This window comes from Dromiciops gliroides, chromosome 3 (genome assembly GCF_019393635.1).
Source record: "Dromiciops gliroides isolate mDroGli1 chromosome 3, mDroGli1.pri, whole genome shotgun sequence".
NCBI classification, from domain to species: Eukaryota; Metazoa; Chordata; class Mammalia; order Microbiotheria; family Microbiotheriidae; genus Dromiciops; species Dromiciops gliroides.
The window spans coordinates 257,541,672-257,559,492 of record NC_057863.1 but is presented as its reverse complement, the minus strand read 5'-3'; the positions used below and the strand labels follow the sequence as shown (position 1 = coordinate 257,559,492).

General features: G+C 32.8%; 1 protein-coding gene across 1 annotated transcript in view; it reads right to left on the bottom strand.

Annotated features, from left to right (window-relative positions):
- Nucleotides 1-13,987, bottom strand: part of DSCAM (DS cell adhesion molecule) — a 715,945-nt gene extending 701,958 nt beyond the window's left edge. The window contains exon 1 of the mRNA XM_043997664.1: nucleotides 13,329-13,987. Within this exon, the coding sequence (XP_043853599.1) occupies nucleotides 13,329-13,371 (43 nt within the window). The 5' untranslated portion in view covers nucleotides 13,372-13,987. The remainder of the gene's footprint in view (nucleotides 1-13,328) is intronic.
- Nucleotides 13,988-17,821: the final 3,834 nt, after the last annotated feature.

Below are 17,821 nucleotides of genomic sequence, written 5' to 3'. Positions count from 1 at the left end.
TAAACAAAACAAAGAGTTGGTCTTATAAAAAATAGTCACAAATTGCTTAATTTAATTTTAAAAGAAGAAGAAAGGAAAATACCAGTATCAAAAATGAAAATGGTGAATTCATCACCACTGAAAAGGAAATTAAAACAATTATTAGGAGCTCTTTTGCATATTATGTGCCAATAAATCTGACAATCTAAGTGAAATGAATGAACATTTACAAAAATATAAATCCCCCAGATTAACTAAAGATAAAATAGAATACTTAACCCCATCTTAGAAAAAGAAATTGAATAAGCCATAAATGAAATCCATTTTAAGGGGAGATGGATTCACAAGTGAATTCTACCAAATATTTAAAGAACATTTAATTTCAATAATATGTAAACTATTTAGGAAAATAGGCAAATAAGGAGTCCTACCAAATTCTTTTTATGACACAAACCAGGAAGAGCAAAAACAGAGAAAGAAAACTAGAGACCAATTTCACTAATAAATATTGATGAAAAATTTTAAGTAAAATACTAGCAATACATAGGAATAGGTGAAGCTTTCCTTAAAATAATAAACAGTATCTACCTAAAACCATCAGCAAACATTATATGTAATGGAGATAAGTTAGAGGCAATCCCAATAAGATCAGGGGTGAAACAGGGATGTCCATTATCACCTCTATTATTTAATATTGTACTAGAAATATTAACTTTAGCAATAAAAGAAGCAAAGGGAATTAAAGGAATTAGAATAAGCAATGAGGAAACAAAACAATCACTCTTTGCAGATGATATGATGGTATACTTTGAAAATCCTAGAGAATCAACTAAAAAGCTACTTGAAACAATTAACAACTTTAGCAAAGTTTCAGGATATAAAATAAATCCACATAAATCATCAGCATTTCTATACATGACCAACAAAATCCAGCAGCAAGAAATAGAAAGTGAAATTCCATTTAAAGTAACAGTGGATAATATAAAATACTTGGGAGTCCACTTGCCAAGACAAACCCAGGAACTTTATGAACACAATTGCAAAACACTTTTCACACAAATCAAATCAGATCTAAATAACTGGAAAATATCAATTGCTCACGGATAGGCTGAGCTAATAAAATGAAAATGACAATTCTACCTAAATTAATTTATTTAATTCACTGTCATACCCATCAGAACTACCTAAAAATTACTTTATAGAGATAGAAAAAATAATAACAAAATTGATCTGGAAAAACAAAAGATCAAGTATATCAAGGGAACTAATAAAAAATGCACAGGAAAATGGACTAGCTGTACCAAATCTGAAGCTTTATGATTAAGTGGCAGTCATCAAAACTATTTGTTACTGGCTAAGAAATAGAGTGGTGGATCAATGGAATCGGAGACACAGCAGTAAATTACTTTTGTAATGTACTGTTTGACAAACCCAAAGACTCCAGCTTCTGGGATAGGAACTCAGTATTTGACAAAAACTTCTGGGAAAACTGGGAGAGTATGGCAGAAACTAGGCATAGATGAACACATTACACCTTATACTAAAATAAGGTCAAAATGGGTACGTTAGGTAAATTAGGAGAGGAAGGAAAAGTTTACCTCTCAGATTTATAGAAAGTGGAATAGTTTATGACCAAATAAGAGATAGAGAATATTATGAAATGCAAAATGGATGATTTTGAATACATTAAATTAAAAAGGTTTTGTACAAATGGAAGCAACACATACAAAATTAGAAGGGAGGCAGAAAGCTGGGAAACAATTTTTATAGCCAGTATTTTTGATAAAGGCCTCATTTCTAAAATATATCAGAAACTAAATCAAATTTATAAGAATGCAAATCAATCCCCAATTGAAAAATGGTCAAAGGATATGAACAGGCAATTATCTTATGAAGAAATCAAAGCTATCTATTGCCATATGAAAAAAATGCTCCAAATCACCATTGATTAGAGAGATGCAAATTAAAACAACTCTGAGGTACACCTGAAACCTATCAGATTGGCTAATATGACAAAAAAGAAAAATAATAAATGTTGGAAAAGCTGTGGGAAAATTGGAACACTAATGCATTGTTGGTAGAGCTTTGAACTGATCTAACGATTCTAGAGAGTAATTTGGAACTATGCCCAATGCATACCCTTTTACCCAAAAATTCCACTATTAGGTTTTTTTCTCAAAGCGATCATAAAAAGGGGAAAAGGATTCACATATACAAAAATATTTATAGCTGCTCTTTTTGTGGTGGCAAAGAATTGGAAATTGAGGGGATGCCCATCAATTAGGGAATGGCTGAAAAAGTTGTGGTATATGAATGTAATGGAATACTACTGTGCTGTAAGAAATGATAAGCAGACAGATTTCAGAGAAACGTGGAAGGGCTTATATGAACTGATGCTGAGTGAGATAAGCAGAACCTGGAGAACATTGTACACAGTATCAACAACATTATGTGTTGATCAACTGTGATAGAGTTGACTCTTCTCAGCAATACAATGGCCCAAGATAGTTCCAAAGAACTCATGATGGAAAATGCTCTCCAAATCCAGAAAAAAAGAACTATGGAATCTAGATGCGAATGGAACCATACTATTTCTATGTTTTTTGTTTGTTTGTTTGTTTTGAGGTTTTTCCTTTTTTGCTCTCTTCTTTCACAGCATGACTAATGCAGAAATATGTTTGATATGACTGTGTATATATATATATGTATATATATATATATACTTATATACATATATAACCTTTATCAGATTGTTTGCTGTCTGCTGGAAGGGGGAGGGAGAGGAGGGAGGGAGAAAAATTTGTAACTAGAAATATCATAAAAACAAATGTTGAAAACTATCTCTATATGTAACTGGAAAATAATAAAATTCTTTTATGAAAAAATACTAGTTATATATATGTACACACATATACATACATACATATATATGTATAGATATATATCACAAGAATCAAACACTATGACCACGTGGCATTTATATCACAAATGTAGGACTGTTCCAATATTAGGAAAACTATCAGCATAACTGATCTTATCAATAAAAAAAAACAGAAATCCTATTATTTTCTCAAAAGATTCAGGAAAAGTTTTTGACAAAATAAAACACCCATTCATATAAAAATACTAGGAAGCATAGGAAAAATGGAACTTTTCTTAAAATTGTAAGTAGTATCCATCTAAAACCATCAGCAATTATTATTTGTAATGGGAATAAGCTAGGATGCTTCCCAGTAATATCAGGGCTAAAGCACAGGTGCTGAATATCACCACTAATATTCAATATTGTACTAGAAGTACTAGCTATAGCAATAAGAGAAGAAAAAGAAATTTAAGAAATTAGAATAGGCAACATGATGTTATACATAGAGAATCCTAAAGAATAAACTAGTTGAAATAATTAACAGCTTTAGCAAAGTTGTAGGATGTAAAATATGCACACATAAATCATCAGCATTCTTATATATTACCCACAAAGTGCAGCAGCAAGAGATTTTTTTTAAAGGAAATTCCATTTAAAATGACTGTAAACAAAAAAATATAATGGGAGTCTACCTGCCAAGACAAACCCAGGAACTATATGAACACAATTCCAAAACATTTTTCATACAAATAAAGTCATATCTAAACAACTGGAAAAATATTAACTGCTCATGGGTAGGCTAAGCCAATATAATAAAAATGACAATTCTTCCTAAATTAGTTTACTGATTAAATCCCATACCAATCAGACTACCCAAAAATTATTTTATAGAGCTAGAACAAATAGTAACAAAATTCATCTGGAAGAACAAAAAGTCAAGAAAAGCCAGGGAATAAATGGGGGAAAATGTGAAAGGTGGAATAGCAGTATCATATCTCAAACTGTATTACAAAGTCATCAAAACCATCTGGTCCAAGCTAAAAAACAGTGTGGTGGATCAGTGTAATAGATTAGGTACACAATAGACAATAGTTTATGACCATAGTTATACAATATTTAATAAACTCCAAATTCCAAGTTTTTGGAAGAACAACTCACTACATGACTAAAACTGCTGGGAAAACTGGAAAGTGGTTATGCAGAAACCAGGAATACACCAGCATCTTACACCATATACCAAGATAAGGTCAAAATGGCTACTCTATTTAAAGACTGATCCATTAACAAATTAAGAAAGCAAGGAATAATTTACCTGTCAGATCTTTAGAGAATGGACCAATTTAGGATTAAATTAGAGATAGAGAATATTGTGATATAAAATAAATAAATTTTTATTATATTAAATTAAAAGGGTTTTGCACAAACAAAACCAATGCAACCAAGATTAGATTAAAAGCAAGATGCTAGGAGAAAATTTTGCAGCAAATGTGTCTGATAAAAGCAGCATTTCTCAAATATATAGAGAACAGTGTCAAATTTGTAAGAATACAAGTTATTCCTTAATTGATAAATGGTCAAAGTACATAAAAAGGATGATTTCACATGAATACATTGATGCTGTGATAAATGCAAATTGAAACATCTCTGAGGTACCGCCTCACATCTATAATATTGACCAATATGACAGAAAGGGACATGATAAATGTTGGAAGGTATGTGGGGAAATTGGAACACTAACACATACTTGGTGAAGTTGTGAACTGATCCAACCATTCTAGAGAACAATTTAGAACAATTCCCAAAGGGCTATCAAACTGTTCATACTATTTGATATAGTAATAACACTACTATATCTGAATACCAAAGATATGGGAGAAAAAGGAAAAAGACACATTTGTACAAAATATGTATAGCAGCTCTTTTTGGGGTATCTAAAAATTGGAAATCTAGAGAATGTCCACTAAACAGGAAGTATCTGAACCAGTTGTGCTATATGATTGTGATGGAATATTATTGTACTACAAGAAATGATAAGCAGAATGCTTTCAGAAAAAACCTATAAAGACACATGAATTGATGCAAAGTGAAATGAGCAGAAGTGGAACATTGTACACAGTATCCAATATGGTAATGATGATCATGAATGGTTTAACAGTTCTCAGCAATACAATGATCCAACACAATTACATAGTGCCCATGGAGAACATTGCTATCCTTCAGAAAAAGAATTGATGGAATCTGAATATAAATCAAAGCATACTACTTTTCACTTTATTTTTTTTAGTTTTTTATTTTGGTCTGTGTTTTCTTTCAACAACATGACTAATATGAAAATATGGTTTGCATAATTGCACATATATAACCTATATCAAAATGATTACCATCTTAGGTGGAGGTGGGTGGAGGAAAACAAGGAGGAAGAGAATTTGGAATTTAATTTTTTTTAAATGTTAAACATTGTTTTTCCATGTAATTGTGAAAAAATCAATTATTTTTTAAAATAAATTATCATGTAGATTGAAGAATACTATTTTCACTTTTGTTGTTGCTTGTTTGTTATTGTTCTTATTTCTATGTTTTTGATGTTTTTTCCTTTTGTTCTGATTTTTTTCTTATAACATGACTAATGTGGAAATATGTTTAAAAATAAATCCAATGTAATAAATAAAAATAATAAGCCTCTCTAGCAAAATAAAATTAAATATTAGCAATTAAATTTAGACCTCAAAACCCTAGAGTTCATTTTACACTTCTTTCTCTTACAGAGGTAAAATAGCTTACTTAAGCTTACATGTTTTCATACATTTAGAAATCACTAAAACAATAGGAAAGAGCATGAAGATCTAAAAAGGGATATTAGGCCATAAAAGCAGGTTGACATAAATGTACTAGACCAATTTTTATTCAAAACTAAAAAACCACAACCACAGCAAATCAGCTCTATCAATACATTTTTCACACCTTGACAGGTTAAGAACTATCAAGACACAAGCCCCAAAGAAGCCCTCTTGCCTCAACAAAATAAGTAATAAACTTTAAATAGTTCTGTGCCTTAAAATAACAATCTGTTGAGCCAACAGATAGCACACATGATGTCTTTAACTTACTCCCTTTCTAGAATGTTTATCTGATCAAAAAATGATCAACAATTGTCCAAGATTTACTAAAATTTTCACTCTGAAATTCTGTGTTTTAATTGTCTAAAGAGAAGGTAGATATTAGGCATGTAGGAGATATGTTCATATATTCTCTTTTCTTTTTTCTTTACCATCTCTCTGACACAATTTCTTCATTTTAAAAATGTTTTTACATAAATAGAATAATTAATAAACTCTTAAATTTTACTGACTTCTGAGAAAAAATAACAATAGGTATCTTAGGTATGAAGCATTAATGTCCATCATTTTGTATAAACATACAATAACTACCTTAAAATTATTTCTATATTTCTTAGTCTTAATCTTATACTTACAGGAGGGAGGAAATAAGCATTTATATCTTACCTACTATGTGCTGACCACTATGCTACATGTTTTTATCATATTATCTGATTTGCTTTTCCCAACAGTCCTATGACATTTTATTCCTATTTTATAGATGAAGACACTGAGGCAAAAAGATGTTAAGTGACTTCTTAAGGGTCACAGAGCTAGGAAGTGTCTGAAGTCAAATTTGAACTCTGGTCTACCTGATTTTAGATCTTAGACTCTGGGCAACATTCTCCAAGCTGTCTTTCATCACATGATATTGACTTATAATTTGTGCAATTCACAATAGATAGAAATTGATGATTAATTCAAATGATAAAAATTAAAAGATTGGTATCCATAATAACATAAGAAATCTGTAAAATATAACTTGATTTTGATAACAAAAAGTCTATCATCTGGGTAAAGCTATATTATTAGTTGCATATGTACATTTTTTTTTACTTAGCTAAAGATAGTAATTTAAATTTGTTTCAATTATTAAGCAAACATTTAACAGAGGCCCAAAGATCAATGGAATGGTTAAGAAAATGATGGTGTGCTTTCTCCAAATGAATAAGATTTAAGAAGATATTTTTCCTGATGTATTAGGTGACCATAAGAATAAAATATTTTCCAATGGCCTCAGGGATAAAGTAAATGTTGATTTTATATATTGTATTTCTTGATTTTCCATACTGTCTGTGTATTTGCATACATCAAAATGAAAGCTCCCCAGGTTTATTCTTATTTTCTATTATGTATTGCTTAATCCAAATGAGCCAAAGAGCCTTCAAAAGATGAAGGTTGCAAATAGGCAAATGTGTCAAATATCCTAATTTAAATCATTATGAAGAACAGAAGAAAATCTGTTGGAAACTTATCCAATAAATTCTTTAGCAAATACCTAATTTATTTCTTGAGAAGAGGATAAAAAGAAAAAATTCATAAGTTCATTTCTAAATTAACATTAGGTAAATATTTTGTAAGATAAAATTAAAGTTGTCTTTGTCTACATATGTTTCTCTATATATCTATATATGTTTGTATATGTCTATGTATGTTTGTTTATATATAACTATTTTTTATTTCATGGAAAATGAAATATATATTTGCTAGAAAAATGCAACATTCAATTTATTTTCTTTCTAAATAGATTTTTTTAAAAGGAGAGAGACTAGAAATAAAAACATGGGGTAAGAAAAAGCAAGTGTTATTCTAATATATTTAAAATGTGGAGAATTAATAGAAAAAACAGGCTAGCATTTGCAACCCAGGGTGCCTGGGGCTGAATTAGTCTTTCTTAATGTCCAACACACAAGCTGCTGCTATATCAGATTGATAAGCTGTCATCTATTAACATTACTTCTATAATTGATCATCACTAGGAGCCACTGCTTTCTGTAATCACATTAGAAGGTCAGTTGATCTTCAACCTCGGAGACTGGAGAAATTTCTTTTTGAAATCCTGTGTCTATGAAGGGCAATCTTCTACAGCAGCAGTTCTTAACCTGTGGTTCATGAACTTAAAAAAATACTTTGATAACTGTATTTCAATATAGTTGGTTTCCTTTATAATTTTATGTACTTGGCTTTATGTATTCAAAAACACTTTTCTGGGATCACAGGATTCACTAGATTGCCAAAGAGGTACGTGACAAAAAAAAAAAAAAAAGGTTAAGAATGCCTGTCTCAAATTTCAACCTTATTTCTTTGTCTCATAGACACTTATATAATAAATAAAATACAAAATGTTTCCACAAGCTTTTACATAACTTCCTTTACCCTGAGCATAGCTCTTCTATAACTTCTGGGTTGTGAAATACTACTCATTTTCAAACCTGCAAACAAATATTTCCATAGTCTCTAAATTATTTGTTATTCATTGATTTTGCAAAAGAGAAGGTAGATTGAAGCGAACTTTGGAAGTCAACATAACAAAAACATTCAGGAAAGCACCATCCACTCTATATATAGAAGGTTGATTTTGTTCCTGCTATTGGGAAATATTACCTGTTTTGTGTGTTTTGCTGCCCACTAGTGTCCTATGACATAAAATACTTGACATGTAGACAGCATGTAACAATCTCTGACAGACTTAGTAAAATGATCACACGTTTCTAATTTGTATCTAAATAGTACATTTTAATAATACTATAAAGGGATTTTCTATAATGTGCATATTAATATTAACAATAGATTGACCTTCACACAAATGTCTCTGTGGCTTTGAAGAAAACAAAAACAAAGAAAATATGAGTGCTTACATTTGGAAAGTAATATTGGATTTCCTATTATAAAATGAATTTATAATGTTAGGGTAAGAATTTGGGGTGCTCACTTTTTAAACAAATGCTAAACACTAATGTCAATTTAAACTTAAATTTGCTATTTTGTTTCATTACACACATCATATATGTGTGATTATGTTTATAGTCAGTATCAACAATTAGTCAACAAGCATTTATTAAGTGCCTACTCTGTGCCAAGCACTATAATGAGTCCTAGGGATACAGAGAGAGAGAGAGAGAGAGAGAGAGAGAGAGAGAGAGAGAGAGAGAGAGAGAGAGAGAGAGAGAGAGAGTGAGTCCCTTCTTTCAATAAGCTCACAGTCTAATTTTGGAGACTACATGCAAACAACCATGGACATACAGGATAAATTGAGGATAATCTTCGGGCGAAAGCACTAACATTAATGGGGTTTGAGAAATGCTTCTCACAGAAGGTAAGATTTTAACTGGGACCTGAATGAAGCCAGGGAAGTCAGGAGTTGGATATAAGGAGGGAGAGAATTCCAGGCATTGGAAATACCAGTGAAAATTCATACAGTCGTACACATGCAAACATATACATAAAAGGAAATTCTCATGAGATATCTGTTTTGCTGTGCTTTTTTAGTTATCATGAATTCATTTGAGATACTTTTCATATCTTCTTCCCAAAATAAATATCCATGACAAAATACTTTTTAGAGATAAATATAATTATGCACATTAACGGCACTGAATTAGGGACTTAAGTTTGGCAATTTTTGGAGGCAATTCTTCCCCTACCCCACAACCAACATGGTTTATCAGTTCTTCCTTGTTATTCATTGAGTTCAGTGAAAGTAACAGAACATACAATCAAAGGTTAAAAAAAAATCAGAAATGGAATTCCTATCATTTATCACCATATAACTTATACTGATTTTTTTTCCTACAGAAGGTGCACAATAACCTAATTCCAGAGGTACAAAAATGAATTTGAAATGTATATGTAGCTTCCTTAAGATAAGGAGGAAAAAATCATATTAAATAAAAATTGTCATCATGTACTCATTCATTCACTTTTTTTTTAATTAAAAGAGAATCAAATCAGGCTAAAGGACCCAAAGGTGTGGCAAGGTAGTATAATCTAAAGTTTTCAAGCAGGTTTTTAATGAGGTAATATATCCTATCTAAAAAAGAAAATGCCAAGGCCTAGCAATGTAGGTCTAGGAATGTAGTCAGATTCCCTATTAGGAACCGACAAGTCTAGAAACATTCAGCATATCCTATTTTATTGTTCAAATAGCTGTGTTAACACCACTACCCTATTCCCATCTCAAATTTGGTTTGCATATCAGAGAAGGATAATGTTCATTGTGTGTGTGTATTTAGAAAGTGTATAATTGTGTGAATATATCATTAATATTACTATATACAATGTGTGCATATAAACATACATACACAAACATAAACACATGTGTGTATATCTGTGCTTGTACATATAAAATAGCATATAAGGAAAGGACAATGATAGAAAACACACAACCTATGTGCATGTGTCTATAAACATATATGTATATCATAGTATGTGTAAGATAAACCTGAATAGAAATAAACATATATATGTCTGAAACACCAAGTAATTGCTCATCCGAATGCATATTTACATAATTTTACTTTCATTAAATGTACTTTCTAAAGCTATAATCAATAATTTAATGACCAATAACATGCACAATAAATATTAAATTATCATTGGTATTTCTTCATTAAAATAAATTTGGGGGTTTAAATTAATGTGACTAAATGCATACACATGCAGAACTTGCATTGTTACAAAAGTACATATGAGAATCTCAAAACACTTGGCAATTTTCTTCTTTTAGCTTATTATTGATATCATAGTTGAGATAAATACATGTGGTAATTTATTGAAGAGCTTAATCTAATAAAAAATAGAATTCCCAACTTAAAATTATTTGACCTAAATTTCAAACTGTCCTATAATAATGCATCTTTTTAAGCAAAGAAACAGATTTTATCTATCAGAAACTTGAAGTACTATATGTACCCTTTGTTGAAAACATACTATTAATGCAATTAATATTCTTAAAACTTAGTACCTTTTAATAAAAACTCAAAATATCAATCTATTTAGGCTCTTAAATTAACTGAACTAATTTTATGCCAAATCAATTGCAGTTTGGGGCCTAGTATTCAGTGTATTCAGGTATAAAAATATTTTAATATGAATATTTTAAAAATCTAAGTTCATTGAAATAGATGAATATTACTTCAAAATAACAAATGAAGAAAACATCTAGTCTCTCTTCCAGTGTGATTAGAAGTATTTATTTATAGATTTTGACAGCATGGCCAAATAAAAAAATGCATACCAAACTGAACTCTTTTATGTAATCTTATGTTGGGATGTGTAGTGTGATTATGTTTATCTATATGTCACCACTCATTGGGGAAATCTTTAAAGCAGGTTGGCAATAATAGTGAAAGAGCTCAAAGCCCAGGCTTTTGTTTGTTTGTTTGGAAGGTTGTAGGTTTTATTGTTTTGTTTTGTTTTGTTTTAACCTGGTCACTCAGAAAGAAGGAAACTAAAAACACAATACAGCATATAAAATATCCATTTGTATTGGCTATGTATACCTTATGAGAGATAATGTACTTGCATCTTTTAAGGTAATAATCACTGTCAACATATTTTAGTAGATCTTTTGAGAAAGTGATAGGAAAAGACTACCCACAATGACTGTGTATGTGTATGTTATATATACATATATGTGTGTCTTCACACAGTGATGGACTTAATATGAAGTCCATCATGCAAAAGCTATTTTGTATAGCATAAACAACCAAAATAACAATTTCTAGATTATAATTATTCAGTGATTATACAATTTAAACATAATATCAAGACCGTATACATTATCTTTTTAAAATGCTGATTAAAAACCATACACATGTTTAGTATATCTCTATGCGTACAAAAATACATAAAAATAATGGTTGATTCCCCACCTTAAATTATGGATCTTGGAATATAAAATAGATATAATACATATTCACAATAAGAAAAGCAATCTATAATATGTCAATTAAAAGGTGCCATGTCTTTCAATAGAATGGGATTTTTAAAAAACAATTTTTCTAAAATCATGAGCTTTATGATGAATCCAAGGATTTGTGCTGACAAATTAGACAGGCCTTAAATAATGTCTTATATCTTTACCCATATGGTAGTCTTCTAATATTTTCTGCAATTTCATATTAAATTGTAACTTCCATGATGCATCACTGTGTATGTTCTAATGTAAATATATTCCCCTAAGGTAAAATTCCACAGAGGATGTAGATAAGGTATAGCACCCTCTGAGGAAAGGAGAGAAAAAAAAAAAAGAAAGTATAATGTCAAATTTGTTGTAATGCTTGCCTGCAAAGAAAATTTCAAAATGAAAGTTTATGAACAGTTTGTTCAATGAACAGGCAATATAGTATAAAAAAATCTACACTATAATTCAGTTCTAATTTTTCTTTTAAAATGAAGCCATTTTAAAATGCATATTTCCTTAATTTTGTTAGTATATATGCATACACATATATACACATAGAGATGGTTATATGTGTATATTTTCATCCAATATGTAATTTAATAAATAAAAATGTACACCCAACTAGCATTTATTCCTCAGCCTGCACTCAGGTTTATTTGTCTCTTCCAGGAAAATCTCACATTTCCCTTTTCTTCTTGGGCTTTCTCACACAATAATATTTTCTTTTTCTCTCTCTTTCTAGGGGGTCAATTCTGCTTAATTATTTAATTTTAACTGTCAGCATGTATTGAATTTTAGACTGATCTGTGTGCAGAAATTTGAAATGGTAATTCAAAACTGCAGCTATTCTCAAGCTATGCCTGAAACCAGCATATCATTCTGATATTGGGAGAAAACCATCAACATGTACATTTATATTTCTGTCATACTACAACTTAAGGTATTGTACACAGTGATTGTGTGCACATCATTAAGTAGTAATAGCTATTTAAATTCTTAAGAAGAAAATCCTTCAAAATATCAAATGGCTATGGGGAGAAAACCATAATATTTACTTCATTCAGTTATTACATTTTCACAACTTTATAAATGTCAAGATTTGTAAGCACATCAAATGACGTAATGCTTATCACTGCATATTTTTACATAAATTAGTGTTAGGAATACTGAGTAGCACCTTCTTAGGGGTGAAGTAAGAGAAGAGATGAAGATTGAAAAATATATTTTAAAGAAAATATTTAATATGAATGTAAATAAATTGTACCAGTGTAACCACATTTCTTTGTAAAGCTAAACAACAAAGATGCTTATAGCTTAAACTAGAAGGTTTCAATGTTCTATTCATTATACTCATATAGGGGATTTGAATTGTTCTCCATCTGGTTTTAGTTGTAAAAGAAGTAAAGATTTTTTTCCCAATCTATTCATTTCTCATCAAGATTAGTTTTATTCTGAATGAGGTGGCTATCAAGTACTATAGTTAGAGAATGGGTTGGCACTTTGCTAGGTAAGCTAGCTTAAATGATTACAGAGCAATTTCTCTCCCATCCTATCCTCCTACCTTCCCTGTCCCCCTCCCCCACAGGACAAGGTTTGAAATGCTGGGGGGGGGGGAGAATACAATTGATCCAATTATACAATTCCCCAGTTCACTCTTGGCAATTAACAGCATTTAAATGAATCACAAATAAAAGATATTACTCACCATTCAAGATGCTCTGGAACAAGGAGAAAGCCAATATCCACATGCCCCTGTTCTTTTCTATTCTTCCAGCTATATGCTTGGCTTTCCACTCTTTTGCTTTCTTTTTCTCTATTTGTCAACTGCAAGGTTAAAGCTACAAGCTAAGAAGACGATCAGTTCAGTTTATTTTGCTGGTTGCCGTGTAGCTGCTTGGAAAATGCGTGTATGTGTTTGATTGTCCTTAAAGCAAGTGATCTGTCTCTCCTCTTCTCCACTGACACTTGCTCACTGGCTTTCTCTTTCAGAAAGATGCAGCCAGAGGAAAGAGGGAGGCGGGTGCTTTAAGCCCAGGTGTGTTGTTAGCTCAGGGAGACAGCAGCAGGTTTGCAGCAGCAGGTCTACAGGTGAAAATATCCTCAAATGCAAGCATGAGCTCATCCCTGGGAATATACAGTCCAGAATCTGCAGAAATCAGGTTCCAAACCCTTCACCCTCCACATTCAGGCAGCAAGCAAACAGACAGGCACATCTTTCCTCTCCTACAGCTTTAATCACATTGATCCCTCAGCTAACCTTCTCTGCCTCTGAGACTCAGAGCTAAGTATTAACCCTGTCTCATGCCTCTGTCCTTTGTAGCGTTCTGCAGTCTTAAAGCAGCAGTAGAGCACTCGCAGCTGAAGTGGAGGCAGGATTGGTGGTGAGTGGGAAGCCAACCAACAGCACTGAGTAATTTAGAATAATTTCCAATAGGCTTAAATAATGATTTGACAGCTGGTTATTTTTAGCTATTGCCTTATCAGCACTTAATAAGACATGTTAAAGGGAAATGATTCAGGAAGGTAGTAAGATATGCAGGGGTAATGGTGAAATTTTTAGCATCTTTGAAATAAAATCACCAACCTGATAAAGATTTCTTTGTTTTCTTTTTCAGGAAATTCTCATTTGTATCTCTAAAGCAAAATGGGAGTATCAAATACTGTATATTATGATAATGTCTTTGATTTAAGGGCTGATTTTAATTAACATGAAAACATTTTGAAGACAAAACACTAGCAGCTGTAATTGTAAATATATAACCAGCTCTATTCAAAAAGCAAACACATGCCCCCATGCACCATTAAAAAGTTAATAAATAATTAATAGTATTCTGATTATATGATATTGTTCCAAAAGCTATAATATGATGAAGGTAAAAGCTAACACACATGTGTATTTCTATATACACTTAAGAATGACTTATGGCACAAAAGCCTGACTTAAATTAAGTAACCATGAAGGGGTACTCAAAAATGAAAAGAGTTCTGGCAACCTCTATAGAAAAACATGTTCAAAAGGTAGCTAGTGAGCTTTCTTTTGGAAACAAGCCAATGTTCCATGTTACCCCCAAAAAATTGTTTAGGAAATACATACACACATTCATATGCCCACATATACACAGGACCCCAAGTCTTTATACTAATAATAATTATAAGAAGGCAAGCCAAAAGTCCAAATTCTATATACAGTGTTAGACAAAAAGAACTATAAACCATGGCATCTAAAGAAGGGACACCTAAGACCTATCATGGTGACCATACTCATGATGACTATTATAACCTGTCACCTACCATGTGCTATGATAGAAAAGCTTGTGTTTAGCCATTTCAATATAGGTGACCCTCATACACCAGACCATCAGACCATCAGACCAATAATGTTGGGTTATTCATACAATCTCTTCAGATACATTTAAAGTTATGAGACTTTATAAGGGATCAGTTGTATCACTGCCCTCATTTTACAGATGAGGAAATTGAAGCCCAGAGAAGTTGAGCAACTTGTCTAAAGTCACACAGGTAGGTGATTTTAACAGGTCTAGCATATGATCCAATTACCTAAGACTCGAATTCTAGTTTTCTTACTATTATATCACATTCTTTTTTATCTATTAAAAATCTGAAGGGAAATAATAAAAGAAACAAGTCAATATGAAGCTCAGATGAGGAAATGGCATTAGTAGAATTCAAGAGCCAATCAAGCAAACAATCACCCCACTGCACTTAAAGTAACCAACAAAATATTTAAGTCATTGTGCATTTATCAGATGAAAACATCTCTACTGAATCTGTATGTGTGTGTGTGTATCCAAAATATCCCATAAACACATGTTTGTATGTATACACCTATATGTATATATGCACATATCCTTTGAGCAAGAAATCTCACTACTGATCAGGGGTCAGGTAATTCCAAGAGACCAAATATAAAGGAAAGTTCTCCATGTATGCTGACATGGGACCAGGGCTCTCTTCTTTTCCCCAAACAAGGATTAGTGTCCCCTAAAAAACAAGAAAGCTGTCCCTGGAAACTTATCGATCCCCACCCCCAAAGACCAGACTTATTTTTACATGGAGATCTAGAGAAGCTATATCCCACTTTGACCTGTTTGTATAACCTTGCTGCTTTGTTAGATCAAAACAACCCTCTTTTTGTTAATTCCAATGACTTTTCTTTCTTTCATTCTTTCTTTTTTGGTGAGGCAATTGGGATTAAGTGACTTGCCCAGGGTCACACAGCTAGTAAGTATCAAGTGTCTGAGGCCGGATTTGAACTCAGGTCCTCCTGACTCCAGGGCCGGTGCTCTATCCACTGAACCACCTAGCTGCCCCCAATTCCAATGACTTTTAAGTGTCTCATTTTATCTTAAAATCAAGTCTGACCTAATAGGGTGCTGGTGTTAAGCCTAGTCCTAACATTAGCCATAGCCAGCAATTGGCATGAGATGAGATAGCTTCTTGGCTCTGATCATGGTTAAGATGGGGGAGAACAAGAATGAAGAATAAAGTGATTTGATGAAGGGATACTTCATAGCTCCCAGTCACAAGAGCCTTTACAATTGGATAGTAAGAGCCTTCTCTATGGAACAGGGAGCAGGGTCCACTTCAGACATAGCAATTAACTCAGTGGGTGATGAGGGAGGCTGCCCAACTGGGTAAAGAATGCCCCAAATCTAGCATCCTTGATTGCTATTGATTGGTTATTGTTGGTCTATAACTCAGAGTTCAGGTTCCTACTGATGTCAGACCCATGAGACATGAAAATGAGAGCTAAAGTGAGGAAGAGACTGCTCTGGGGAAGAGGGTGATACCTTGCTCTGAGGGAGCAGTCAGGATGGCCTTCTCTAATAATAAGCTGAGGTGGCTGAAGAAGTTCAAGGAGAAACCTGACGAGTCACTGAAGCAATGCTTCCTGAGGGCTTGGTGTAATGGAATTGCTTTGTACAGGCTAGGTGAACTCTCTAAGATCTTACTTTTATAGACAAATTTATTAGAATCTCCAGATGGGAAATAGTCTTTGTCCTTTTTTAGGTGGCTGAAATGGAGAGTTATTCCTAGCCCCATAAAGATAAATTCATTTGGCAGACAGCTCCCCAGTGGGCATGTACAAGGGAAGAAGGGGAGTTCCTAAAAGATAAATTGGATTTATGTGCCCTCCACCTCCACATGACTTGCTACATCCTATGATTAGCTTGCCTTAGGACCAATTAGATACTGCCTTCTGGATTGAGTTCTACCAAAATGGCTTCAGAATTTACTTATGAGTCTTCCTGCACATGCAAACAATACAGATGTGGGCCAATGAGTTAGTGGACTTTTAGTGCAAGGTCTGGACAGTAGTGGCTTGGACAAACACTGTTGTTTGTGTTAATAAAAGCTCTAGCAATTGGAGTAGTCATGGTACTCACTGCTGTACTCAGTGGGCACAGGACAATGATACACTCACCCTGAGGGAGCTTTGGGTGTGACTCCTGAAACAGAGAGTTGAAGAGAAAATTGATGACCAGACCATAGGAGTGCTAATAAACAGTACAGGGAAATTAAGCACCAGGTTCCTTCAGAACAATACAAGCCATTTAGTGATACTCTAAAATCTTCACCTACTTTGGATTATTCAGGGGAAGCTACTGAGGATAGATAATGGAGGGAGAGCTCTTAAGAGTCCACATGTGTGCAGGCCCTTTCATAAGTCTCCATTCATATTACTTAGAGTAGGGCCAAATGGAAGCCCTTAGAGTTACTAGAAAAATCCTGTGTAGTTAACAACAAATATCAGATACCCCAAACGGTAAAAGCTATTTCTTCCATAGTGAGGAAAATGAAGTTGGAGTACTTCATTATACCAGGTCCCATTGCAACAATGCTTTGTTTCCTGTGGGAAAAGCAGATGGCACATGGCAAGTTATGGTGGACAAGGAGCTGAAAAAAGTCATCAAGTCCATCTCTACAGCTGTTCCTGAGCTCATTGATATGATGAACCAGGTAGCTCAGGTCCAGGATGAGTGGTATAGTGCTACTGATCTTCCCAATACATTTTCTTTAGTTTCATAGGTTGTTTGCTTTTACCTAAAAAAGAGTCCAGTATACAGTCAGTTCTTCTATAATATGACATATACATTCCCAAAAAGCACTACACTATGCAAAATTATGCAATAGAAAACACAAAGCTTATAGGGAAAATGTGTTTAGGGGTACAAT